Raw genomic sequence first — 22,513 nt, 5'->3', positions numbered from 1 at the left:
TGGGTGGTTGCATACAAACCCAAGTAAAAAGAGTTGACGCCCAAGTCAATCGGGTCCCTCCTTTCCTCTGCTTTCTTTTTTTATTGATGTTGTGGTGGCCAATGCTACATCGCCACATAACTATGTTTTGTTAAATATTAATGTTATCATGGTACATTTTTGCAAGGAAGTAATTTGTTATTCTGTAAAGTTGAAAGATGCATTGTAAGGATCAGCATGAATAGATTTACAGTGGGATGCGTTTGATGAGTGAGATTAAGATACCCAGGTCACCTTGAGGTATTTCCAGTAGCTTGAACAAAAGCCTCTTTGAGGGGCAGCACTTCCTGTGGTTCTATCCAACCATCTGCCACAACATCTTACTCACTAGACCGCCTTCATATTACCCTCTCGATCATTATATAATCTGAGCACAGACGTTTAATTAAGACCCATTTCTGGTAGTAAAGACTTAAGCTTTGATTTGGTTTGAACATATCTATTTGGCTCCAGTCAAACCCAGACCTGCACAGGCACGCAGAAGATGATGATTGTGAATGCTAAAAATGTAAATCATAATAATTGTGGTGCAATCTAAAATCCTGCCGGTAGTTGACTAAGAAAGGTTTTAGCGGAGGTTGATGGAATGTGATCAGGCTTGATAAAAAACACAGCAATGTTATTATGCAAACATCGAGATTAAACTATAGCTCAGTAAAGCTTCACTGATGTGCTCTTGCAGGATTGGCTACGAGCACAGACGGCTCTAGTGAACTCACTCATTTTAGAAGTGCAAGTGTAACCCAGTGACTATATGGATCAGTAAGTGGATTTCTCCTCGAGCGAATGGCTGCCTGTCCTAATAGCTTCGTAACCTAGGTGACGCTTTTCAATAAATGTGGTGCTCTGAAATCTAAAACGTGTTAAACAGATTGGTGTCATCATACACTTTAAAAAAAACAAAGATTCTTCATGGTTCCTTGAAGCACACTGGCTACTATATCTTGAGTTTGTGCTTAGAAGTCTTGATGTTACACTACAGGTTCTTCTTGTGAAGATCTCTCTACATAAATAGTTAGTTCTACATAAATATAGTATAGAAAGTGATTTGTGGACCTTAAAAAGTTCTCCTATGGCATTAGTCTATTAAGCCTTTTCAGTTATAAGTGGAACGTTTACGTCTAAGGTCCTCGTTTCAAAGGCTCCTGTGGTTCGTGGTCCACATCATGATCAGTCATGTATTCAACCAAACTGCTATCTCCTTATCCAGACCCTTGCGATTTCACAACCAGATAATAGCAACTCCCTCCTCGCCGGTCCCTCCCCCATGAAAACATTAAACCCCCTTCTATAGGCTGCTCTTTCAGGCGGGAAAGTCCTGCTTGTGAAGTTCTCCCATGTCTGTATGTTCCTGCAGGACTGGGATGGGGGTGGGTGTAGTAGGTGTGGCTGCCGAGTTTCAGATAACAGGTCATATTTGAGGACTGTTGCCATCCTTAAACTTCAGTTGAGACAGGAAGGAAAGGGGCACTGAAGTGATCTGTGCCGCGCACGATTACAAAGCCACTAACTAAACATACATGTGAGAGTGAGATCATTGTGCATGTGTGATCACGTCACTGAGAAAACACACAACACAAGTGTACAATGAGGTCCTTACAACTCATGAGCACCATCTGAATGTCCTCAGTGTTTGGTTTATTTCACATGCTAAACACCGACATGCTGCAAATCTGTGCATTTGCTTACATAGAATTCCAGAAGAATTCCAATGTTTCTAAAGACAATTAAACTATAGAATTTTAGCTGCTTGTTATATGTGTACATAACTGAAAACACTGCATGATGTTGCTGTGCATTTGCAATGATATTCTGAATGGATTTTTCTATGTGGTATCTAGAGTGTTCTGGTTAGTTTCTAGGGTGTTGCTAAGCATTTGTTAGAGATTGAGTGTTTTTAGTGTGTTGTTATGTGGTTGTTAAGGTGCTCTTAGTGGTTTCTAGGGTGTCGCTATACATTTGCTAGTGTGTGAATGTTTTTAGTGTGTTGCTATGTGATTGTTGAGGTGTTCTGGTTAGTTTCTAGGTTGTTGCTATGCATTTGCTAGTTGATGTGTGGTTGTTGGGTGTTTTGTTTGGTTTCTTGGGTGTTGCTAATGCATTTGCTAAAGTGTGAGTGTTTTTTGTGCATTATGTGGTTGTTGAGATGTTCTTAGTGGTTTCTAGGGTGTCGCTATACATTTGCTAGTGTGTGAATGTTTTTAGTGTGTTGCTATGTGATTGTTGTGGTGTTCTGGTTAGTTTCTAGGGTGTTGCTATGCATTGGCTAGAGTGTAAGTGTTTTTAGTGTGTTGCTATGTGGTTGTTGAGGTGTTTTGGGTGGTTTCTAGGGCGCCACTGTGCATTTACTAGAGTTTGAGTGTTTTTAGTGTGTTCTTAGAGGTTTCTATGTTGTCACTATGCATTTGCTAGTTGAGGTGTGGTTGTTGAGGTGTTCTGGTAGGTTTCTAGGGTGTTATGCATTTGCATGAGATTTCTGGTGGGTTTAGTGTGTTGCTATGTGGGTTTTGGGGTATTGCTATACATTTGATAAGGTGTTTTTTGTGTGTGTTTGTGTGCACTGCTATGTGGTTGCTGGGGTGTTTTGGGTGGTTGCATACAAACCCAAGTAAAAAGAGTTGACGCCCAAGTCAATCGGGTCCCTCCTTTCCTCTGCTTTCTTTTTTTATTGATGTTGTGGTGGCCAATGCTACATCGCCACATAACTATGTTTTGTTAAATATTAATGTTATCATGGTACATTTTTGCAAGGAAGTAATTTGTTATTCTGTAAAGTTGAAAGATGCATTGTAAGGATCAGCATGAATAGATTTACAGTGGGATGCGTTTGATGAGTGAGATTAAGATACCCAGGTCACCTTGAGGTATTTCCAGTAGCTTGAACAAAAGCCTCTTTGAGGGGCAGCACTTCCTGTGGTTCTATCCAACCATCTGCCACAACATCTTACTCACTAGACCGCCTTCATATTACCCTCTCGATCATTATATAATCTGAGCACAGACGTTTAATTAAGACCCATTTCTGGTAGTAAAGACTTAAGCTTTGATTTGGTTTGAACATATCTATTTGGCTCCAGTCAAACCCAGACCTGCACAGGCACGCAGAAGATGATGATTGTGAATGCTAAAAATGTAAATCATAATAATTGTGGTGCAATCTAAAATCCTGCCGGTAGTTGACTAAGAAAGGTTTTAGCGGAGGTTGATGGAATGTGATCAGGCTTGATAAAAAACACAGCAATGTTATTATGCAAACATCGAGATTAAACTATAGCTCAGTAAAGCTTCACTGATGTGCTCTTGCAGGATTGGCTACGAGCACAGACGGCTCTAGTGAACTCACTCATTTTAGAAGTGCAAGTGTAACCCAGTGACTATATGGATCAGTAAGTGGATTTCTCCTCGAGCGAATGGCTGCCTGTCCATCTGGATGTGCACGTAAAGCCCAGATTACACAGAGTAATGGTGATGCAGAAGGGGTCTGTGAGAGGGGAGCAGACAGAGCTCCTCGCCAATCTGGTATGGACTTGTTATCTGGAAATAGACAATGTGTTTCATTGATATTTTGAGGTTTTCTGTATATGCACCTTCTTCATATCTTTTATTACATTTTCTAGTGGAATACTACATTATACTTTTAGTGGAACACTTGGCTCACAGTGTTTAATATACACATTTAGCATGCAGATGCTTTCATCCAGTGCATTCTTGGTATACATTTTATGGGAACTGAACCTAACATAAAAGCTGAAATTTGAAAACATAACTTTTTCAATTGTAAGATACACAATCTATCAATAATATGTCTATTCATATGATACAGTCAGTTAAAAATCATAAAACTGCGTATTTTGAGGAAATCATGCACACTACACATGATACTACTGTTGTCAACAGAGGCCACGTGTTGGAGATTGATGTACAGTAAAGCTCAGGAACCTGCTGTGACCAGGTATCGCTTTAACTGATCAGCCGACTCGCTTAACAGATTTCCTAGAGGTGCGTCTTAGACAATGGCATCATGGCTGACCAACTTTTCTTTTGTGATGAACCTTATTGTCTCAAACTGCAGTGAAAACACAATTGGTTTAATCAAGGGTGAAGTAAAGAGATTAACATGGGACTTTTGAAAGTCAGTAACTTTAGATGATAATGAGGGACACAGCAGTGGATTTAAAGACCCTGTATTGGTATTAGTGCCTTAAAACATGGTCAGGGTCAGAGAGCGTCTTGAGGGTTCAATCCCCTCCCCCACCCTATACAGTATTTCCTGGTTGCAGCACTGAGGGTCTTTATTGCTTACAATGCTGCTGTTTGTTTATTAGATCCACAGCATCCCCCAGTCGGCCTACAAAAGTGATTTAATTATATATCCTAATAAATAGATGGGCAATTTCACAATAATCCTCAAATACAGACAGAAATGTCAGTCATGAAGGGTAAATCTCATGAAGCCCGCTAGAACTAACTTCGTTTTTTCGTCTTTTCCTGCTTTATTTGAATTTTATTGTCCTAGTGCTTAATTAACACACTGCTTTTTGCCCGAAAGACACCAAAAAGCGCCATTTTCTAATGCTTTATTTACTGTTTTTACATGTAAGAGCGCATTCCACCACTAGACGGCGACAAAGGCAAATATTTTGCAAGGAACTTTAGTGTTTGGCGTTTACACATTAATTTGACAGATTGATGTAATTCTCAGCCACATTACAGGATTTACTAACTGTATTTTACTGGAAAAAATTACCAAATAATTTTACATTAAACATTCACATCCATAAAAATAAAACTTAGGGCTTCATGGCATTGACCTAAGACTGTAGGGTTGGTTTAAAAGTATGGTGACAAACATAATACTTGAGTCATGAAAAAACATTTCAAATATTATAAATAAAGCATGATTTCACAATCTAAAACTTTATTAAATAATGTTGTTCAACCCTATATTGTTATGCTAAAATATTATTATTATTTATTTTTTCAGAAAGTGCATGAAAATGGACACTTATGGTAATTACAAATATATTATATTTTTATTATTATTACATTTTTCCAACATCAAGTGAGCATTATGAGCATTAAATATTAGTGCAGATCTTACAATAATGCAAAGAAGTCAAGCAAAATCAATTAATTAAAAAAAAAAACATACACTAATATAACATAAAAATAAATACTAATATTTTTAAAATACAAAAAGTTGTGGAAAATGTATTCCTAGGCCAAAGATCACAGGAGAGAAAACAAACAACTAAGGTAGGCCATTCAAATATTCCCCACTTCATAAAAAGATATTTCAATTAATTTGTTTCACTCTTTCTGCTTAGCATCAGTGTTGCATTGTTTAATGATGTCAGATGAAACAGAATAATATTAAAATATTAATGAATACTTTCCATTAGCTGGGAGATCTTAAGCATTTTGCAAGCCAGAAAATCTTTTTTTTTTGAGAAGGACCCAAGGTCACACCTTCCCGAACATGTAACACCTCAAACCCCATGATGCCTCCACTGGGGTCCCTGTGCCAAACCTGCTTCTGTTTTGCTGAATGAAGCAGCCCGATTCACTGGTGCAGGAAAACCGAGGAGCTCAAGAGGAAAATCTGCAGTGCAACAGCAAGGTTTCACAGTTCACTATTCAGTTTTTTTATTATTATTATGCAGCTTTCTGAAAAAAATCATTCCGTGATCAAACATGTTTTGTAATGTGGCATGTGATGGTATCAAATACTTATACAATGTTACAATTTTTCCACCATATTCAAATATCATAGAATTTAAACGCTGCTTCAATAGCATGGAATTACTACATTACTATAGCCAAAAAACAGGTACAACCAATAGAAAAACATGATATTACTCTTGTACCAATACCAAGGGATATGCAATACTTGGTATTACCATCCCTTGTGAAAAACAAGTACACTTAACTGTATTGAATGTGCACGTATAGTGTACTTTAGGTTTTAAAAGTAAATTTTTAAACAACATACTTTCAGATAACATAATACTAAATCTAATAAAAGGCCACTTGTGTACATCGAGTAAACTTTCATGTTTAACACATTGTAATAAATGTCAAATTAAGTTTTACTTTAGAATACATTTTAAATCATGTTTTAATATTTTGTCACACTTCAAAGTAGTCCTTATTTTGATGTGTTGACTAAATGTACTAAAGCACATGTAGTTGATTATAATTTCAACTGTTATTTGATATTATGATCCTTTGCATGATGACGACGCCTCCGTGTGGGCACGTGATGACGCAGAAGGGCACTTCAACAAACAGTTGTTTGGTCCCCTACACCCTTCAAAACTGTCACTCCGGAGGGTAATCCCTTTGAAGGGATTAGGGCATAGGGATGAGCCCTTCCGAATGGAACGCAGGGCCTGCGTCTCCAGTGAACCACATAACAGTAGATTTTCTCCCGACATAATCACAAAACTGCTCCACTGATACATCACGTCTTATTTAATGTGTTGAATCCACCAGTTTGGGAAGATTTTTAGTGAATAATGGTTTAAATTTCGGTCTGTTCTTCTCACAAAGAAGTGTGGCTTCAAAAGATGCAGAATATAGAACATGATAGACTTATTTTATGATATACAGTATAAAGCCAGAAGACCCAGAAGCAACACAGCTTACCTATAAATACTGGTTTATTTACAAATTAATTAAATCAGTTTTACAGTAGGTTTGATAAAACCATACATAAAGTTAGGGTTGACCAAGACTGTTGCCAAGTTTGGAATACCATCCCTTTTACAGAGGAGGAGATAGCTGGCTGTCTTGCCAGGGTAAACCCTCATAAAGCACCTGGCCCGGATGGTCTTCGAAGGAGGGCCATAGCATTTACCAACTTAAAGGTGTTTTTACTAGATTTAAGATTTTGCTTGATTACACATACTGTCCCACTCTCTTGGAAGACCAAAATCATCCCTGTGCCTAAAAACGGCAACCCTGTATCACCTAATGATTTTAGACCTATTGTCCTTACCAGCATTATATGTAAATGCATGGAAGGGGTTATGTTAGGGCGTCTGCCAAATACTCACTTGTCAGACCAATCGCAGTTTGCTTATAAAGCACAGAGAGGCACTGATGATGCTACTTTAACTCTGCTTCATGTGATCAGCAAGCACCTTCAGCACCCTGGCACTTTTGCTAGAATTTTATTTGTTGATCTTAGCTCGGCTTTCAATACTGTCAAGATAGACTTTTTATTAGACAGACTATTAAAACTTGATACCAATGGGCATCTTGTGTTATGGATCAAGGACTTTTTAACTAACCGTCCTCAAAGATTATGTCTGACGAGGTTACTTTGAATACTGGAGTCCCCCAAGGCTGTGTGTTATTACCTGCATTATTTTCTATGTATATGAATGAAATGCAGATTTGTGAAAATAATTTTACCCTACTCAAATATGCCGATGACATGGTTATGGTTGGTCTTATGGTCAGAGGAAAGGGGGAGTTAGAGAGGGCCTACTTTGAGCATATAGACCATTTGGTGGCATGGTGCGAGGAAAGTGCTCTGTTACTTAATGCTCTTAAAACTAATGAACTTGTTGTCAGCACTAGGGAAGGGCAACATACATGTCAGCCAGTCATAATTGGGGGCCAACATGTTGAGATTGTAAATAGTTTTAAATATCTAGGTATTATCCTAGATTGCAGCCTAAATTTTGGTGAGCACATAGATTACATTTATAAGAAGGCAACCTATAACAGTAGTATTATTAGCCTCTCTATACATTAATTTTATATCCTATGTATCTGTAATTCATGGGGCAAGTACTTGTATGTTTTGTGTGTTTGTTGTATTGGACTGTGAAGTCAAGTGTATTTGTGGTACATGTTATTGTGGGTCCGAAGATAAATTTCCACATGTGTGGACATTAAAGATTTTCAATTAAATTAAATTCAATATATATTTTTGACAGAATCACAGCTATCGTGCCTAAATCTGCGACTACAGGTCATTTTCCGTCAAATGTTCGTGCTAGAACGCGCCTGGTGTTCGTGCATCAAATTCTTTGATATTATCGTTGAAGTGCTGCAGAGTACAGCCTCGTTGAGTGAACGGTGCTGTAAAACAGGTTAATTTACTTAATCTTTTTAGACAAGCTGCCCGAGTCCTGTCGCTATATTTCATTCATAATGGCTTTAATGTTACCCATATTCTTTCTGGTGATGTCTAACCGAAAGCATTTTAGTCTGATAGGAACAGACACAGATACAGCAGGGCCATCAAGGCAGCATAACAGGTTACCAACATTCTTTACCATCATTCTTTATGTATTCACACAGAATGGCTTGAATGTTACCCAGATTCACTCTGGTGATGTCTAACTTCCATTTATTTTATATCTTAGGAAATATGTGAACAGCAGCAGATATAGGCTACAGCAGGGTCACCAAATCAGACAAAGCAGCATAACAGGTTACCAAAATCGGTTACTTCTCTCCATTTCACACAGAATGGCTTGAATATAACCTAAATTCACTCTGGTGTTGTCTAACCTTCTCTGTTTTATTTCCTAGAACACATTTTGGTCTGATGTAAACAGCTGAAGATATACAGAAGTGTCACTGAATTAGTCAAAACAGCATAACAGGTTACCAAAGTTTGTTAGACCACTCTATTTCACAAAGATTGGCTGTAATGTTACCCAAATTCACTCTGGTGATGTCTAACCTCCTTTGTTTCATGCTCTATAAAGCATATTTGTCTGATGTGAACAGATATAGATACAACAGGTCACCAAATCCAACAACACAGCATTAAAGGTTACTGAAATCTGTTACCCCCCCTCTATTTGACACAGATAATGGTTGTGATGTCAGTCAAATTCACTCTTGCGATGTATTACCATTTCTGTTTTATATCCTAAAAATATTTTGGTCTGATATGAACAGACGCAGATGTACAGTAGCATCACCAAATCCGACGACACCGCATTAGTGGATACTGAAATCTGTTATACATCTGTTCAACCACACAGAATGGCTTTAATGTTACCTAGATTCACTCTGGTAATGTCTATCTGCCTCTACTTAATATATCCTAGAAAATATTTTGGTCTGATGTGAACAGCTGCAGATATACAGCAGGGTCACCAAATCCAACAACACCGCATTAGAGGACACCAAAATCTGTTACCTCCCTCTATTTCACACAGAATGGCTTTAATGCTACCCACATTCCCTCTGGTGATTTCTTACTTCCTGTATTTTATATCTTACAATGCATTTTGGCCTGATGCGAACAGACACAGATACAGCAGGGTCACCAAATCCAACAACACCGCATTAGAGGACACCAAATCTGTTACCTCCCTCTATTTCACACAGAATGGCTTTAATGCTACCCACATTCCCTCTGGTGATTTCTTACTTCCTGTATTTTATATCTTACAATGCATTTTGGCCTGATGCGAACAGATACAGATACAGCAGGGTCACCAAATCCGAGAACACAGCATTAAAGGTTACAGAAATCCATTATCCTTGTTATTTTCACACTGAATTGCTTTAATGTTATTCAAATTCACTCCAGTGATGTCTAACCTCCTCTGTTTATTTTTTACTCTCTAGAAACCAGTTTAGTCTGACATGAATAGATACAGCAGGGTCAACAAATCTGACAAGGTAAATACTGTATGTATCTTAAAAACAGCATAATATAATCTAGTGACAGGTTTCTCCAGGTCATTGATTACAGCACAGCAAATATCAATGGTTCTAATAATACCTGAATACCTGATATTAGCATACATTTTGTTAAAGATTTATGCCAATATTTAAAATCAAGGTTGAATATTTTACCCAGTTTTGCTTCTCAAGCAAAGTTATCCTTTAAAAGGATACTTTATTTTTATTTGCACAAATACTTTTAAATTTTAAATATCAGTGAATTTTATTCAATTCACAAAAACGATTTTTCGAAAAAAAAAACGTCAACTGGTTACGCATGGTGTAAGCAGTGGTAATCGATTTGATTCTCAGGAAAACACAAAGCAGTACAAATGTATAGATTGAATGCTTTGTAAGTTACTTTGAATAAAGCCTGTCAAATGTGTACATTTCATAAATATGTTTCTCACCTTTTTACATTCCACTTAAGGGTTTGGTTTGTTTTTACGCCTGCGATTGAGTAGCTGGTAGCACAAACCCAGTCATGTCAAAGTTGATTTATTATCATTTGTCTTTGCAGTAGGTAACGAAACCAAGTGTCTCCAGGAGCCACGGGGCATGTAGTTTTGTGTATAAACAGAATGTGTTTCAGGCAGGCCTGACGTCATTGTAACCTGTTTGCATATGTCTTTCTGTGTACACTATACTTGCAGTTGATGCCCTGGTAACAACAGATATCTAAGCAATAACCTGAGATTTTCTCAAAGGCTTTTTTGTCTGTACACCTTAAGGTAAGTGAACATCACCTGTGGCCTTGTAGATATAGTGATAGAGATTTGATATATAGATCAGCTGAGCTCCAGGAATGACTGCTGTTGTTGACACTATCAACTCTTTTTTTTGTGAAACTGGGTGTGTCTTTCAGATTTGAATCAACTACATTCAAGCATAGTCTTGCGTGATCCTTAACAGATGGATCATGGGTTATGTGCCCCAAAAGTAATCTTTCGGATAGACAGGCCACTCTGTTTGACATGTCAGTGTGACGTCAAATCCTCACGAGATCTGCAGACATATGCAAAGCAGACAGGCTCGATGGGTTTCGACTGCATGGAGATGTAATAGATGGCTTACCTCTCTCGCTTTGATAGCATGACTGGAAGCCAGCTGAACTTTGGCCTCTCTGTAGGTTGACAGGTGATCTGACGAAGGAAGACTGGGGATTGTTTCTCGATTTTACTGGATTAACGGAATTTTATGAGGCAAGTTGTTGTTCTGGATCTTATTATAATAACATTTAAGTTCACAAAAGGAACATGCGTATTAAAATATGAAAGCCGGTACCTGTCCGTGTACTGAACAAACAGTGTAGTAGTGTAGATATAGTTATGATAAAATAGCATAGTCGCATAACCTTCCAGAAATCATTCTAATATGCTGATTTGTTGCTCCAAAAACAAATATCATTTAACAGCGTTGAAAAATGTTTTTCTGGCTTAATATTTAATGTTTTTGTGGAAACCATTATACACTACTATTCAAAAGTGTGACCCAAAATATAAAGGGGAAAAAGAAAAATGAATACCTTCATAAGACATTTATAAAAGTTATAGAAGACATTTATAATGTTGCAGAGGATTTACATTTCAATTAGAATATTCATTCAAAAAATGTAAATAAATAAAAAATTAAATCACAATACATCACATTTTAAGTTCTTCCAAATTGTAATAATATTTCACAGTATTACTGTATACTGTATTTTTGATCAAATAAATGCAGCCTTCATAAGCATCAGTGTTATATAAGTGGTATACTATTATATATTTTATTAATATTTTGAATTAGTATTTATTTTCTATTTTAATTTTAGTTATAGTTGAGTGTGTTGTTTTTGACATTTTTTATTATTATTATTATTATTATTTTTTAAATATGTCTATATATTTTTTATTCATTTTTATTTCAGTTTAAGCCAAACTAACCGAAAATTAGAAATGATTCCTTGGCAACTAGCTGAATTTGTACTTTTAAAAAAATATTTTCTTTTATTTCAGTTAAACTTCATATTATTTCAAGTAACATTTTTAATGATTTTAGTTTTTATTTTAGTTTTAGTTGACAATAATAACCCTGGTGAGCATAAGAGACGTCTTTCCAAAAAGAAAGCTGAAAAAAAAAAGGAATTATTCCAAACTTTTGACTGGCAGTGTAAAGTCAATAATTATTTTATACTGAAGTTCATAGTGTGATATATAATAGAATACAGAAGCATTTTGGGTAATATTAGTAATGTTAGAAAAGCCTAATAATAAGTTTGATTATAAAATAGAAATAGTTTGAATGACTTCGTGAGAGAATGACTGGAATGTCTGGAAGCATGTTTCAAATGAGTGTTTAAGACATTTGCGCACAGTTTTCATGTCAAAGACACACCTACAAAAATAATAGAGGAAATCCTAACGCTTGAAGACAATCGACTGAGCATACTGAACATTTCAGGGCTGTCCCATCAGTTGCCCTGCCCGTTTCACAATGATTGCATTTATTTTAGGGCTGTAGATGCTGGTGTGATGATACCTGAGGAAACATGCATGTTTTTAGACTGGGTCTTTTTCTTCTGATCACCACGGGTGAGTTTTCATATATTTACTTTATCAGGGTGCCCACTGCATCTGCATGCATCAAAAACACACACTTAGAGAGTATTTTAGTTTTGTTTTCCAGTAAAAATATCTAAATATCTTTAAAACAAGACTTGTTTGTTTCACTCACTGACAAATTCTTTTTCTTAAAAAAAAAGGAATTATTCCAAACTTTTGACTCGCAGTGTAAAGTCAATAATTATTTTATACTGAAGTTCATAGTGTGATATATAATAGAATACAGAAGCATTTTGGGTAATATTAGTAATGTTAGAAAAGCCTAATAATAAGTTTGATTATAAAATAGAAATAGTTTGAATGACTTCGTGAGAGAATGACTGGAATGTCTGGAAGCATGTTTCAAATGAGTGTTTAAGACATTTGCGCACAGTTTTCATGTCAAAGACACACCTACAAAAATAATAGAGGAAATCCTGACGCTTGAAGACAATCGACTGAGCATACTGAACATTTCAGGGCTGTCCCATCAGTTGCCCTGCCCGTTTCACAATGATTACATTTATTTTAGGGCTGTAGATGCTGGTGTGATGATACCTGAGGAAACATGCATGTTTTTAGACTGGGTCTTTTTCTTCTGATCACCACGGGTGAGTTTTCATATATTTACTTTATCAGGGTGCCCACTGCATCTGCATGCATCAAAAACACACACTTAGAGAGTATTTTAGTTTTGTTTTCCAGTAAAAATATCTAAATATCTTTAAAACAAGACTTGTTTGTTTCACCCACTGACAAATTCTTTTTCTTTTATCTTTAATAATAAACGTAACCAAATTTATTCTAAAAATGTATTCTTGAAAACAAGTCTCGGATGGATGAATGGTTAAGAAAAAGTAGTTTTTTTTTTTTGCAGTGTGGAAGTATCAGAGAATTTTAAAATTGGGATTTGCAGGCTTGGAAAAGTCACTGAAATTAATGCAATCTTAGAAACTAATGGAAATGTCTATGGGAATTCAGACCGGGGCAAGTCGTCACGTGTTATTCCAGTCAGTATTTCTCAGAGCAGTTTTATATTTGATTTTGTCACATTATATGAATTACGTTGAGATAATCAAATCTGTAACAAGTTATTAATAAATCGTGCAAATTTAAAACATATGGCAATATGGTCATTTTAGCAAAGTATAGGATGATATTGGTTTAAATATTTTATTTAGCTTTATTTATTTAGTTCATTTTAGATTGAAGGACAAATCTGACAAACATTCACTGCTAGAACAAAAACACCCACAAATTAGTGTAATTCATTATTGACTTTTGACTCAAAAACTCATATTCACTGAGATATAGCCACTGTGAGCCCCTAGCCCTGGTCTGTATATCTAGTATTGCTCCGCTCTATATTAATGTGGTTTTGCTAAAAGAGGGAGGGGGAAACATAAAATAGTATACCCAAAAATATTCCGTAATTACCCTTAATGCTCATTTACTTTAAACATGATTTACGATGAGAAGAAAAACAAGAAAACATGCTTTGAATAACTGGATGTAAACGAAACCAGCTGTTTGGAATCATTTGTTACTTGTGTGTCGTTGACTGCAGTGGTGTCCGCTCAGGAGCAGCTACAGCCTCTGAATGCAGTGCTGCTCCGTGGTTCGAAGGCTCGGTTCAACTGCAGCACAACTCGGCCCCCATTAGTCATGACCTGGACGCTCAACGAACGCTTGGTTATCACCATTCTGGAAGCATCCGGGGTGATTAACAGCACAGATCGTTTTTCTGCCACAAATTTCACCACGCCTGGTGATTACAGATGGGAGTTTGCAATTAGCAACGTGCAGAGAGACGATGCGGGTGAAGTCGCCTGTCAGGTTTTGGGTGGAGCGTCTAGAATGGCCACACTGTCTGTACAAGGTGAGCAGTGTTTGAAGTTCTACCGTGATTCATTTCAACTGATCCATGCCACGTGACGTAAAATGTTTTAACAACACAGATATGATTGAGAGTGAAATATGAGAGTATATGAGAGAACGTCATCAAGTCAGAGCAGCTGCAGATAATTAAAGCTAACAATTAAAAACATTATATAGTAAGACAGACCGTTCAAACGTTTACTTTTATGAAACAAGGATGCAAAATGTTTAAAAGTGACAGAAATCTTATAAAGTTATACTATTTCAAATAAATGCTGCTTTTAAACTTTCTGTTCATCAACATTGTTAATAATAATAAATCTTTCTTGAGTGCCAAATCAGCATATTAGAATGATTTCTGAAGGATCATGTGACACTGAAGACTGGAGTAATGGAAATATTTGCCATCAAAGGAATAAATAAAACTTTCAATTATTTTTTTAAATGTAAAAATAATTCAGATGTTCCTGTGGCTCAGTGGTAGAGCATTGCTTTAGCAGTGCAAAAGGCCGTGGGTTTGCTTCCCAGGGATCACACATACTGTTAAAAAATGTGTAGCCTGAATGCACTGTAAGTCAGCGTCTGCTAAATGCATAAATTATTATTAAATTAATTATTACAATTGTATTAAATATAAAATAGTTACTTGAAATTGTAGTAATATTTCACAATATTAGTGTTTTACTGTGTTTTTGATCAAATAAACGCAGCTTTTGGGAGCATAAGACACTCACTTGAAAAACATAAAAACAAAAATAAACTGACACTGAACTTAAAGAGTAAATGAAAGAAAATTAAAAGTGTATTTGCTTGAGGACTGCTGGATCTCTTTAAACCACTTGATCCAATCTTTAAGAACATTAAACAAGGATAAGTAAACAATTAAAAGCAGACAAACGCAAAAGCATGATTTGATCTCTCTTAAGCTTGATCATTTGTTATTTTACTCTCAGTTCAACTCTTGTTTATTCAGGTTGCCTTTGGGTGTACAGTCAGTATAGTAAAAGGCTCGGTGTTCAAACTACTGCTTGTCAGATGCAAAGCTCCATCCTTAATGATTTTTGTCATGGTTTGAATGTTAAATTACACTCTTCAACAGCGCCTACTCTCTTGAATCAGGCTTCATCTTTGAGCCTAAGTGAGTTCCAGCATGCACCTACATCCGTATGCTGATCTGTTTTACAACCTTTAAGCATTACTCAGCAATTTTATGCATGACAGAGCGTAAAATTAGGCTAGAACATTCCCAGAGACTGTCTGCTTAAATACATCTGCACTAACTAATGCCCTCATCAGCACTAAAATAACCTTTGTGGACCAAATAAGCATCTATCAGCTAAATAACAGAAGTCATTGTTTTTCCTAGACAACAATGAAATTAAAACAAGACCAAATACAAAATACACGTTTCAGAAGATGTCAACAACGTTCCAAACTATGCTCAGATTTGCCAAGAAAAATAAAGTCAAAGATCTCAAAAGGAACTCAAATATCTCTCAGCAAATTCTTCCCAATCCAGATTATATTCAGTATTCATTTTATTGCTCTATAGGTGTGTCTAATTTTTCTGTTTCTCCTTAAATTGATTACTAAATAAAACCAAACTAAGCACTCCTTTAAGTCTCCTGAGCAATGAAAGAGCAACCTTTGAGCAATAAAATGTATTAAAATAAAATAATTTTCTCTGACGGCCGTTTCAGGAATTAAGTGTTCATTTAAACAATTTTGGTAATTTGTGTGTGCAGAATCTACGCTTTATTCAAATCTATATAATAATGTTGCTTATTTATATATATATATATATATATATATATAGAGAGAGAGAGAGAGAGAGAGAGAGAGAGAGAGAGAGAGAGTGAGTATGTATGTATTCATTTTTATTTATTTATTTGCACAATAGCTTAATTATACATTTAAAAAAATATTATAAGTCTATTTATATTTCTCCTTAAATTGATTTCTAAATAAGACTAAAGTCATTTAATTTAGCTTTTTTTGTTAGATGCATGATCCACATTTTCTACGAATCTTTACACCCTTTTACAAGGCTTACTGTAACTGCAAGAGATTATATTGCTAATTCTGCTTGCTTAACTTTTATAACAAATCTTATATTATTATTTTTTATATATTTAGGATTAGACATTTCAGCTTGAAAATGTATCAGCAGCAGAAGGCACAACCACAGAATATAGCAGAGTACCGCAAGCATGTATATTTAAATAATTTCTTCATTCTTTGATGCATTGTAAGTGAATTGAGTTTTGCCTTACAAGATCTGTCTGTGCTTTGACCATGGACCACAAAAAGTACAAAGCGCAAAGCAAAACAAATCCGAGATGTTATCAGCCACACCTGTAAGTCACTGCTTTCACCTGTCCTGCTGTCCCGTGGGAAATTATCCGATTACATCTCAAAGTGCAGATAATCAATAATAACCTACTTCTTAATTAAAGTGGCCCATGTTTCACGACAGGCCCGACTGTCATTAAAGCAAACTCTCAAATCCAGAGTGATTAGGGCAGAGTGTGTGTTCGAAAGAGATAATTCTGCTCTGTTCTTTTCCAGAACGTGGCAGCGTGGGGATCGTAGGTGGAAATCAGACCAAAACGGAAGGAGCACAGATGGAGTTCCAGTGTCGGGCCGTGGGCTGGTTTCCTGAACCCAACATGTCCTGGTCTGTTAATGGAGTGGCATATTCCTGCAACACAAGCTCTGTAACACAGGGAAACCTGTTTAACTCCAGCTGTACGCTGGCAGTCACTGCCGTCAAAAACTCTTCTGTTCAGTGTCTGGTCAAGATACCAGCCCTGAGCACACCGGACCGCAGCACTGTCTTCCTGACCGTTGGTAAGAACATTAAACATGCTTTAAGTGATCAACAAATACAGAAGATCACAAATTCTAACTTCTATTCTAAGGATACACACAAACAGAATCGGAATTCTAAACATCGCACAACAATATAAATGGGGTCATTTTTAATTCCACCCACAAATCAGAAAAATTACTTTCAGCAACAGCTAGAGGGCACTGCAAACACCAATCCAGCCACATGAAGATTAATATTATCATCGAAGCTAACTGTATAACTTTGCTCTCCTGTTTGGCACAAGATGAAGAGCATGCATGATTCCCTTATCTCTTTCAGTTCAAGACAAGCTTGCTAAAAGAGACCAGACGGTGCTGATCGCCATCACTGTGGCCTTCAGTGCTGCGGCTCTATTGTTTCTAATCATCTACGGAATTGTTTTCTTCTGCAAGAGAAGGAAGAAAAGTGAGTAATTGTGAGGATGAATCCCAATTTTCCCTTTGTAAGCCCGATTATTTGCATTAGTGCATCCCACAGAAAGTGCTTTTTGCAGCCAGATTGTGTCGTTAAGCTTTCTGGACCTTGCTAACTAGCCAAGCTTCTTAAATTATTGATTTAATTCTGGTGTTAAATTGTAAACTGCTCTTTTTTTGGTCTCTTTTCTACAGAGTCAAGCTACAAGGAGGAGCTCAGGAGGTGAGAAATGAGCTCCAGTGTGTCTTTTAAGAGTGATTGAAAATGCACAGTAATGCGAAATTGAGGAAACATTTCTTTCAAAACCTTTATTACTGTGAGTGGCTTGCTAACAGGTCTGGGCTCCTGTTTCAGGGCACGAATCCATTCCCAGAATAGGACGCCTGCCACAGAAAATGTGCGAGGACGGGACAACCAAGGATATATTAGAGACAGGCATGATGGTGTGTATGCATAAACAAACATACATAGGGGTATCATCCAATATATTATATATGCATTATTTATTTGATCAAAAATACAGTAATAATAAAAACAGTAATATTATTGACATCTTAAATAACAGTTTTCATTTTTTTAAATAAACCAAGCAAAATTTAGACTGTACTTGACGATAATAGTGAAATTTCAAAACTTCAAAGACACAAATAACTGGAAAAAAAGAGCAATTGATTGCATTCACAATCTGTGTCAAAAATCTGAATGGGCATTATGTTTTTGCACAAAAGAAGCCTTTATTTTCCTTTCTTTTACTGACATCTATTCTAATGTAATGATTCAGGAAAGCATGAATGAACTCTGTACTCTGAACCATCATGTGCTTCTCTTTACTGCAGGACACACCAATGGTGGAGTCTGGTACACAAACCACTCTAACAAACATCAGGTGATGCCTCAAATTAAGCTTAAAGCCAACATGAAATCAAAACTTCACCTATTTACTTCCTTAACACACATTCATGATCTTGTTTCGAACGATTCATCAGTGCACACTATTTCAAAGAAAAATAGTCTTTATAATCTTTCATCAAAATGAAAACCGATCATGTAAAATGCCTCAATGGAAGTAAAATGGGTTGTGAGCACCTTTCATGTTGAACTGAATATTTCAATACATTTCATAAGCTTGAATATTTGTCAAGACTCCATATCGAATACAAATCTTTGGTTTTTCAGATGCCTGATGGCTTTTTTGATGGTCACAGGAATGACAGACACATGACCATCCTCTAGAGACTAGATCTGACTAGATGTTGGACTTCACAGACAGCAGGTGCACTGGCTCGCTTCTTCTCTCTTGTACATAAAATAATAATTTTAAGTTTAAATACAGAAGAAAGAGAGCCTGAAAGATTTGTTTCACTTCCACTGGATTATTTATTGGAACACAGAAGGATTTTCTTGGTGGTCTCAGACTTTTGGACCCCACTGAACACTGTGGATAATCACCATCAGAGCATGTTTTTGGGCTTTAACAGAAAGTGGTCGGAATGAGGGCGGTCGAGGGGTTGGTTAAGATCTGCCGGAAATCACTTGTCTGTTTACTTAAACCAATATGACAGAAGTGTTGATTCATTTTAAAGTCCTTGCATGTGCATAATGCATTCATCAGATGCTTGCATTTCCACAGCAGGTTTTTTCTTTATCAACATCTTCCCGTTTTCTCCAGAATCATAAAATCATCAGCATATGGCACCACACATCCCATGAGAGTTTTGCTTCCTGTTTTTATAGCTACTTACAATTCAAAGATTTTATATTAGAAGCGTTTAGAGAAGATCATCTTGTGTGACACGTAATGCTTCACAGAGCATGATGCTGTTAAACAATTCATCTAAACCACTGATTTTTACCTCCCCACAGAGGGAAACTACTTAAACTCCAAAATTACATCATACAGTGGAGTGTCATGAAATGGACTGGAACTATGTGATCCTTATTAAAACATCAATCAGCCACTTTTGAACAAATGTTTTTAAAACCATGTATTATTAATGTATAGCGAAATTGATTTTTCCCCCCCTTCAGTTTTATGATCCCCTCCTCTTTTTTTGTTTTAAGCATGAACCTCACTTTTTATACTTAAAACAAGAAAATATGCCAGTGAGATGAGGAGAATATATTATACTTAATTCTAAATTAATTCAACATTTTATTTGGTTACTCAAGGCAATTGTTCATTTTTTGTTTTTTAATCATCTATCTATCCATCCATCCATCCATCCATCCAAGTTGACTTTATTATTCTGTTTTCAAGATATTTAAAAAATGCTTTCAGAAGCCGCAAAGCTGGAGAAATTTTTAAACCAAAGAACAGACATATAGATAACAGACAGAAACGCTCTGCTGCCCTTTTTCAAGCGTTCCTTTAGTAAAATATCTCGCTGCAGTGTGCATCTGACATTCTTATCCAAGTGCTCTGCAGTCAGTGTGTGTGAATATTAGCCCACTTTCATCTTTTCCCTTAAAAAAATAATGAATGCTCATAAATAAATAAATAAAGCTGGGTTAATGGCCAGCTGTAGGCTGGCATCTATTCCCCTGTGGCTTGTTATGAGCTGTGGAGTCTTCCTCTTCCTCACGCCTCACTCCACCCAGCTCTGTGCTGGCCGAGCAGCTGATATTCTCCCACTCATTACGACCACACCAAAGACACTTCCTGTTATGTAACCAGCACTGTGTACCCCCAATACACAGATATGGAACATTTCCAGTTTCATTCTAATATGAAGAAAAATATCATGGAGAACCCTGTGGGGAAGCGCTGCTGTAGTGATGGTATCAGCTGGTAATTTCAAAGAATGCCATGGTGCTTTGATAAATATATACTGTAAAATGGCACTAAATAATTATCATATAGCATGGTATTTACATGCTATTCCAATGTATTTTAAATAAGCTATAGCAGTGTGGCTCCATTCACAGTAAATGCTGCTCCACATAAACTGTTATAATTTACATGCGTGGAGCATCTCAAACTCCATCTCTGCATATTGTTGTGAGTTGGAATTTATTATAACGTTCATCTGGGAACTCAGCATGTTCCATTTAATCAGATTTGTAAGGTAAATCATTTATAAACCAAAGCAAACATAATACTTTTCTCAACTGTTTATCGCGACTTCAAAATAAAAGTTTAATCCCTCGCTCTGAGTTTACACATTTTGCTATATTCAAGAACTTATAGTGGCTGTAGCATTTCTGTCCTAAAGAAATGGCCAAATCTGAAAGTTTAAGTGGACATTTGAATTAAATGTTATGTCAATACTGAACAAGGATTAGATTGCACAGTGAAGTGTAAAAACAAATCGCAGGCATTTGTTATCATGCATAATGTACATTGGCTCCATTGTTTATGACACATTATGTATTTTAACAGTTTTGTTCAATAAAACCATATGATTACTTGCTTTTGATGCTTTATTTGAACCCATTATTATTGCCTCATTGCTATGTATTTGAAGTAATTTTAAAGGCTATTGTTCGCTTAGGTCTATTTTTATTAGGCTACTACATGAAAATTAATTAGTGCTGTCAAACAATTAATCACATCTAAAATAAAAGTTTTGTTTACATAATACATGTGTGTATTTTTATTATGTATATATAAATACACACACACACGCATGTATATATTTAAGAAAAATATGTTACGTTATATATATATATATATGATATAAATTATATGAATATAAATATATACATATAAATATTTTCAAAATATATACTGTATGTGTGTGTATTTATATATATATACACATAATAAATATACACAATACTCACATATTATGTAAACAAAAACTTTTATTTTGGATGCGATTAATCGCGATTAATCGTTTGACAGCACTAAAATTAATTATAATAATCAGATTATATATACTGCTGACCTTTTTTTGGTACGTCACCCGAAAAGCCAGAATTTGTGGCTCTACTGGATAATTAATCATTCATTTAATAAATTAAGTGATTTAAGTTCATAAAATGAATTATTTGGGTTATTTGGGATTCTTGCATTTAGACAATTTTTCTACTCTAAATTCACTGTGGTAATGCTCTAAAATAACTGTCAGAAATAGTCTTGTTCAGTCATAAAATGGCTATTAAAGTCAAACACTTTTCAAAATAATTTTCTCTTCAAGAACATGGACCTTCAAAGTTAATGTTATGAAATATTCAGAGAGTGAGCAGGTGTAAAGTTCTCCATAGATCTTGGCCCACTATTAACAACCTCTCAGAATAGCTGCTTAATTCAGTTGGTCTGAATGACGGTCTTCTCCTGAAGCAAATGATCATGGATGGGAGAAGCGTAAAGGTCAGCCAGACTCCACAGTTTATTTGTCCACACAATCTAGTTGGATCTTTTGCTAAAGGCACTCCGGGAGTTAATGAACCTCCGTTGTGTTTCAGAAAAACCAGACAGAAATACAGCAACCACTAAAACTGATACACCAGGGTGGTCTTGCCAGAAGATACAGCTGGGTCTCAGGCAAAATTTAGGAGCTAATGATTAGAGAGGAAATATTATCACCTTTGCACACAACCTTGCTTTTAAAGATTTATGACTTTCTCACAATAAAACCTCCAGAGAGTAGCAAAACTGTCTGTTCTCTCTATATATACCCCTACAAGCCGATGGAAATGCTTCTGTTGTAGTTGCATGGTACATACCCATTTCTGTCTTCCTATGATTTAAACTAACATGCTATTTTTGTACTTCCAGCAGAAAAAAGCAATGCTGATCAGCAGGCCAATGCAGATGAATTCATTAGAGAAATTATGTCAATGACAGATTTTTCATATTAAGCCTTAAAGAATAGTTCACACAAAAATGAAAATCTGCCGAAATTTTAATCTCTTAGGCCATTCAAGATATAAATTTTGAGTTTGTTTCTTCATATGAACTGATTTTTACGGAACAGAATTTAGCATTACGTCACTTGCTCTCTACAGAATGGGTGCCGTCAAAATGAGAGTCCAAACAGCTGATAAAACATCACAATAATCCTCATGACTGAAGTCCATCAAT

The 22,513-nt window shown here is 36.0% G+C and overlaps 1 protein-coding gene and 1 long non-coding RNA gene across 3 annotated transcripts; both read left to right on the top strand.

Moving 5' to 3' along the window:
- Window positions 1-8,104: 8,104 nt before the first annotated feature.
- LOC107583379 (uncharacterized) lies at window positions 8,105-9,867 on the top strand. Its single transcript, XR_001609036.1, has 4 exons — window positions 8,105-8,312; window positions 8,421-8,488; window positions 8,590-9,535; window positions 9,643-9,867. It is a non-coding gene; the product is annotated as an uncharacterized lncRNA (long non-coding RNA).
- A 664-nt stretch (window positions 9,868-10,531) lies between these two features.
- LOC107583378 (immunoglobulin superfamily member 5-like) lies at window positions 10,532-19,610 on the top strand. 2 transcript variants are annotated; one of them, XM_016269572.1, is made up of 9 exons: window positions 10,532-10,943; window positions 12,236-12,314; window positions 13,891-14,202; window positions 16,770-17,051; window positions 17,353-17,478; window positions 17,682-17,709; window positions 17,842-17,930; window positions 18,324-18,373; window positions 18,664-19,610. In XM_016269572.1, the coding sequence occupies exons 2-9, from the start codon at window positions 12,272-12,274 to the stop codon at window positions 18,718-18,720; spliced, it is 987 nt and encodes a 328-aa protein (XP_016125058.1). In that variant the 5' UTR covers window positions 10,532-10,943; window positions 12,236-12,271; the 3' UTR covers window positions 18,721-19,610. The 2 variants fall into 2 exon arrangements, with proteins under 2 accessions (XP_016125058.1, XP_016125059.1); XM_016269573.1 differs by lacking the exons at window positions 10,532-10,943; window positions 12,236-12,314 and adding an exon at window positions 12,854-12,934.
- Window positions 19,611-22,513: the final 2,903 nt, after the last annotated feature.

The sequence above is a fragment of the Sinocyclocheilus grahami genome, unplaced genomic scaffold (assembly GCF_001515645.1).
Source record: "Sinocyclocheilus grahami isolate Dianchi unplaced genomic scaffold, SAMN03320097.WGS_v1.1 scaffold53.1, whole genome shotgun sequence".
In the NCBI taxonomy this organism is placed as follows: domain Eukaryota; kingdom Metazoa; phylum Chordata; class Actinopteri; order Cypriniformes; family Cyprinidae; genus Sinocyclocheilus; species Sinocyclocheilus grahami.
Note: the sequence above shows the minus strand (reverse complement) of the source record. Positions and strands in the feature narration are given on the sequence as shown.

What these genes read in the sequence shown, in the direction of transcription:
- LOC107583378 (XM_016269572.1), top strand. Translation starts at nt 12,272, where the DNA reads ATGCATGTTTTTAGACTGGGTCTTTTTCTTCTGATCACCACGG. An exon ending in TTTTCTTCTGATCACCACGG is followed by an intron (nt 12,315 to 13,890) that starts GTGAGTTTTCAT and finishes CGTTGACTGCAG; the next exon opens with TGGTGTCCGCTCAGGAGCAG. An exon ending in ACCACTCTAACAAACATCAG is followed by an intron (nt 18,374 to 18,663) that starts GTGATGCCTCAA and finishes TTGGTTTTTCAG; the next exon opens with ATGCCTGATGGCTTTTTTGA.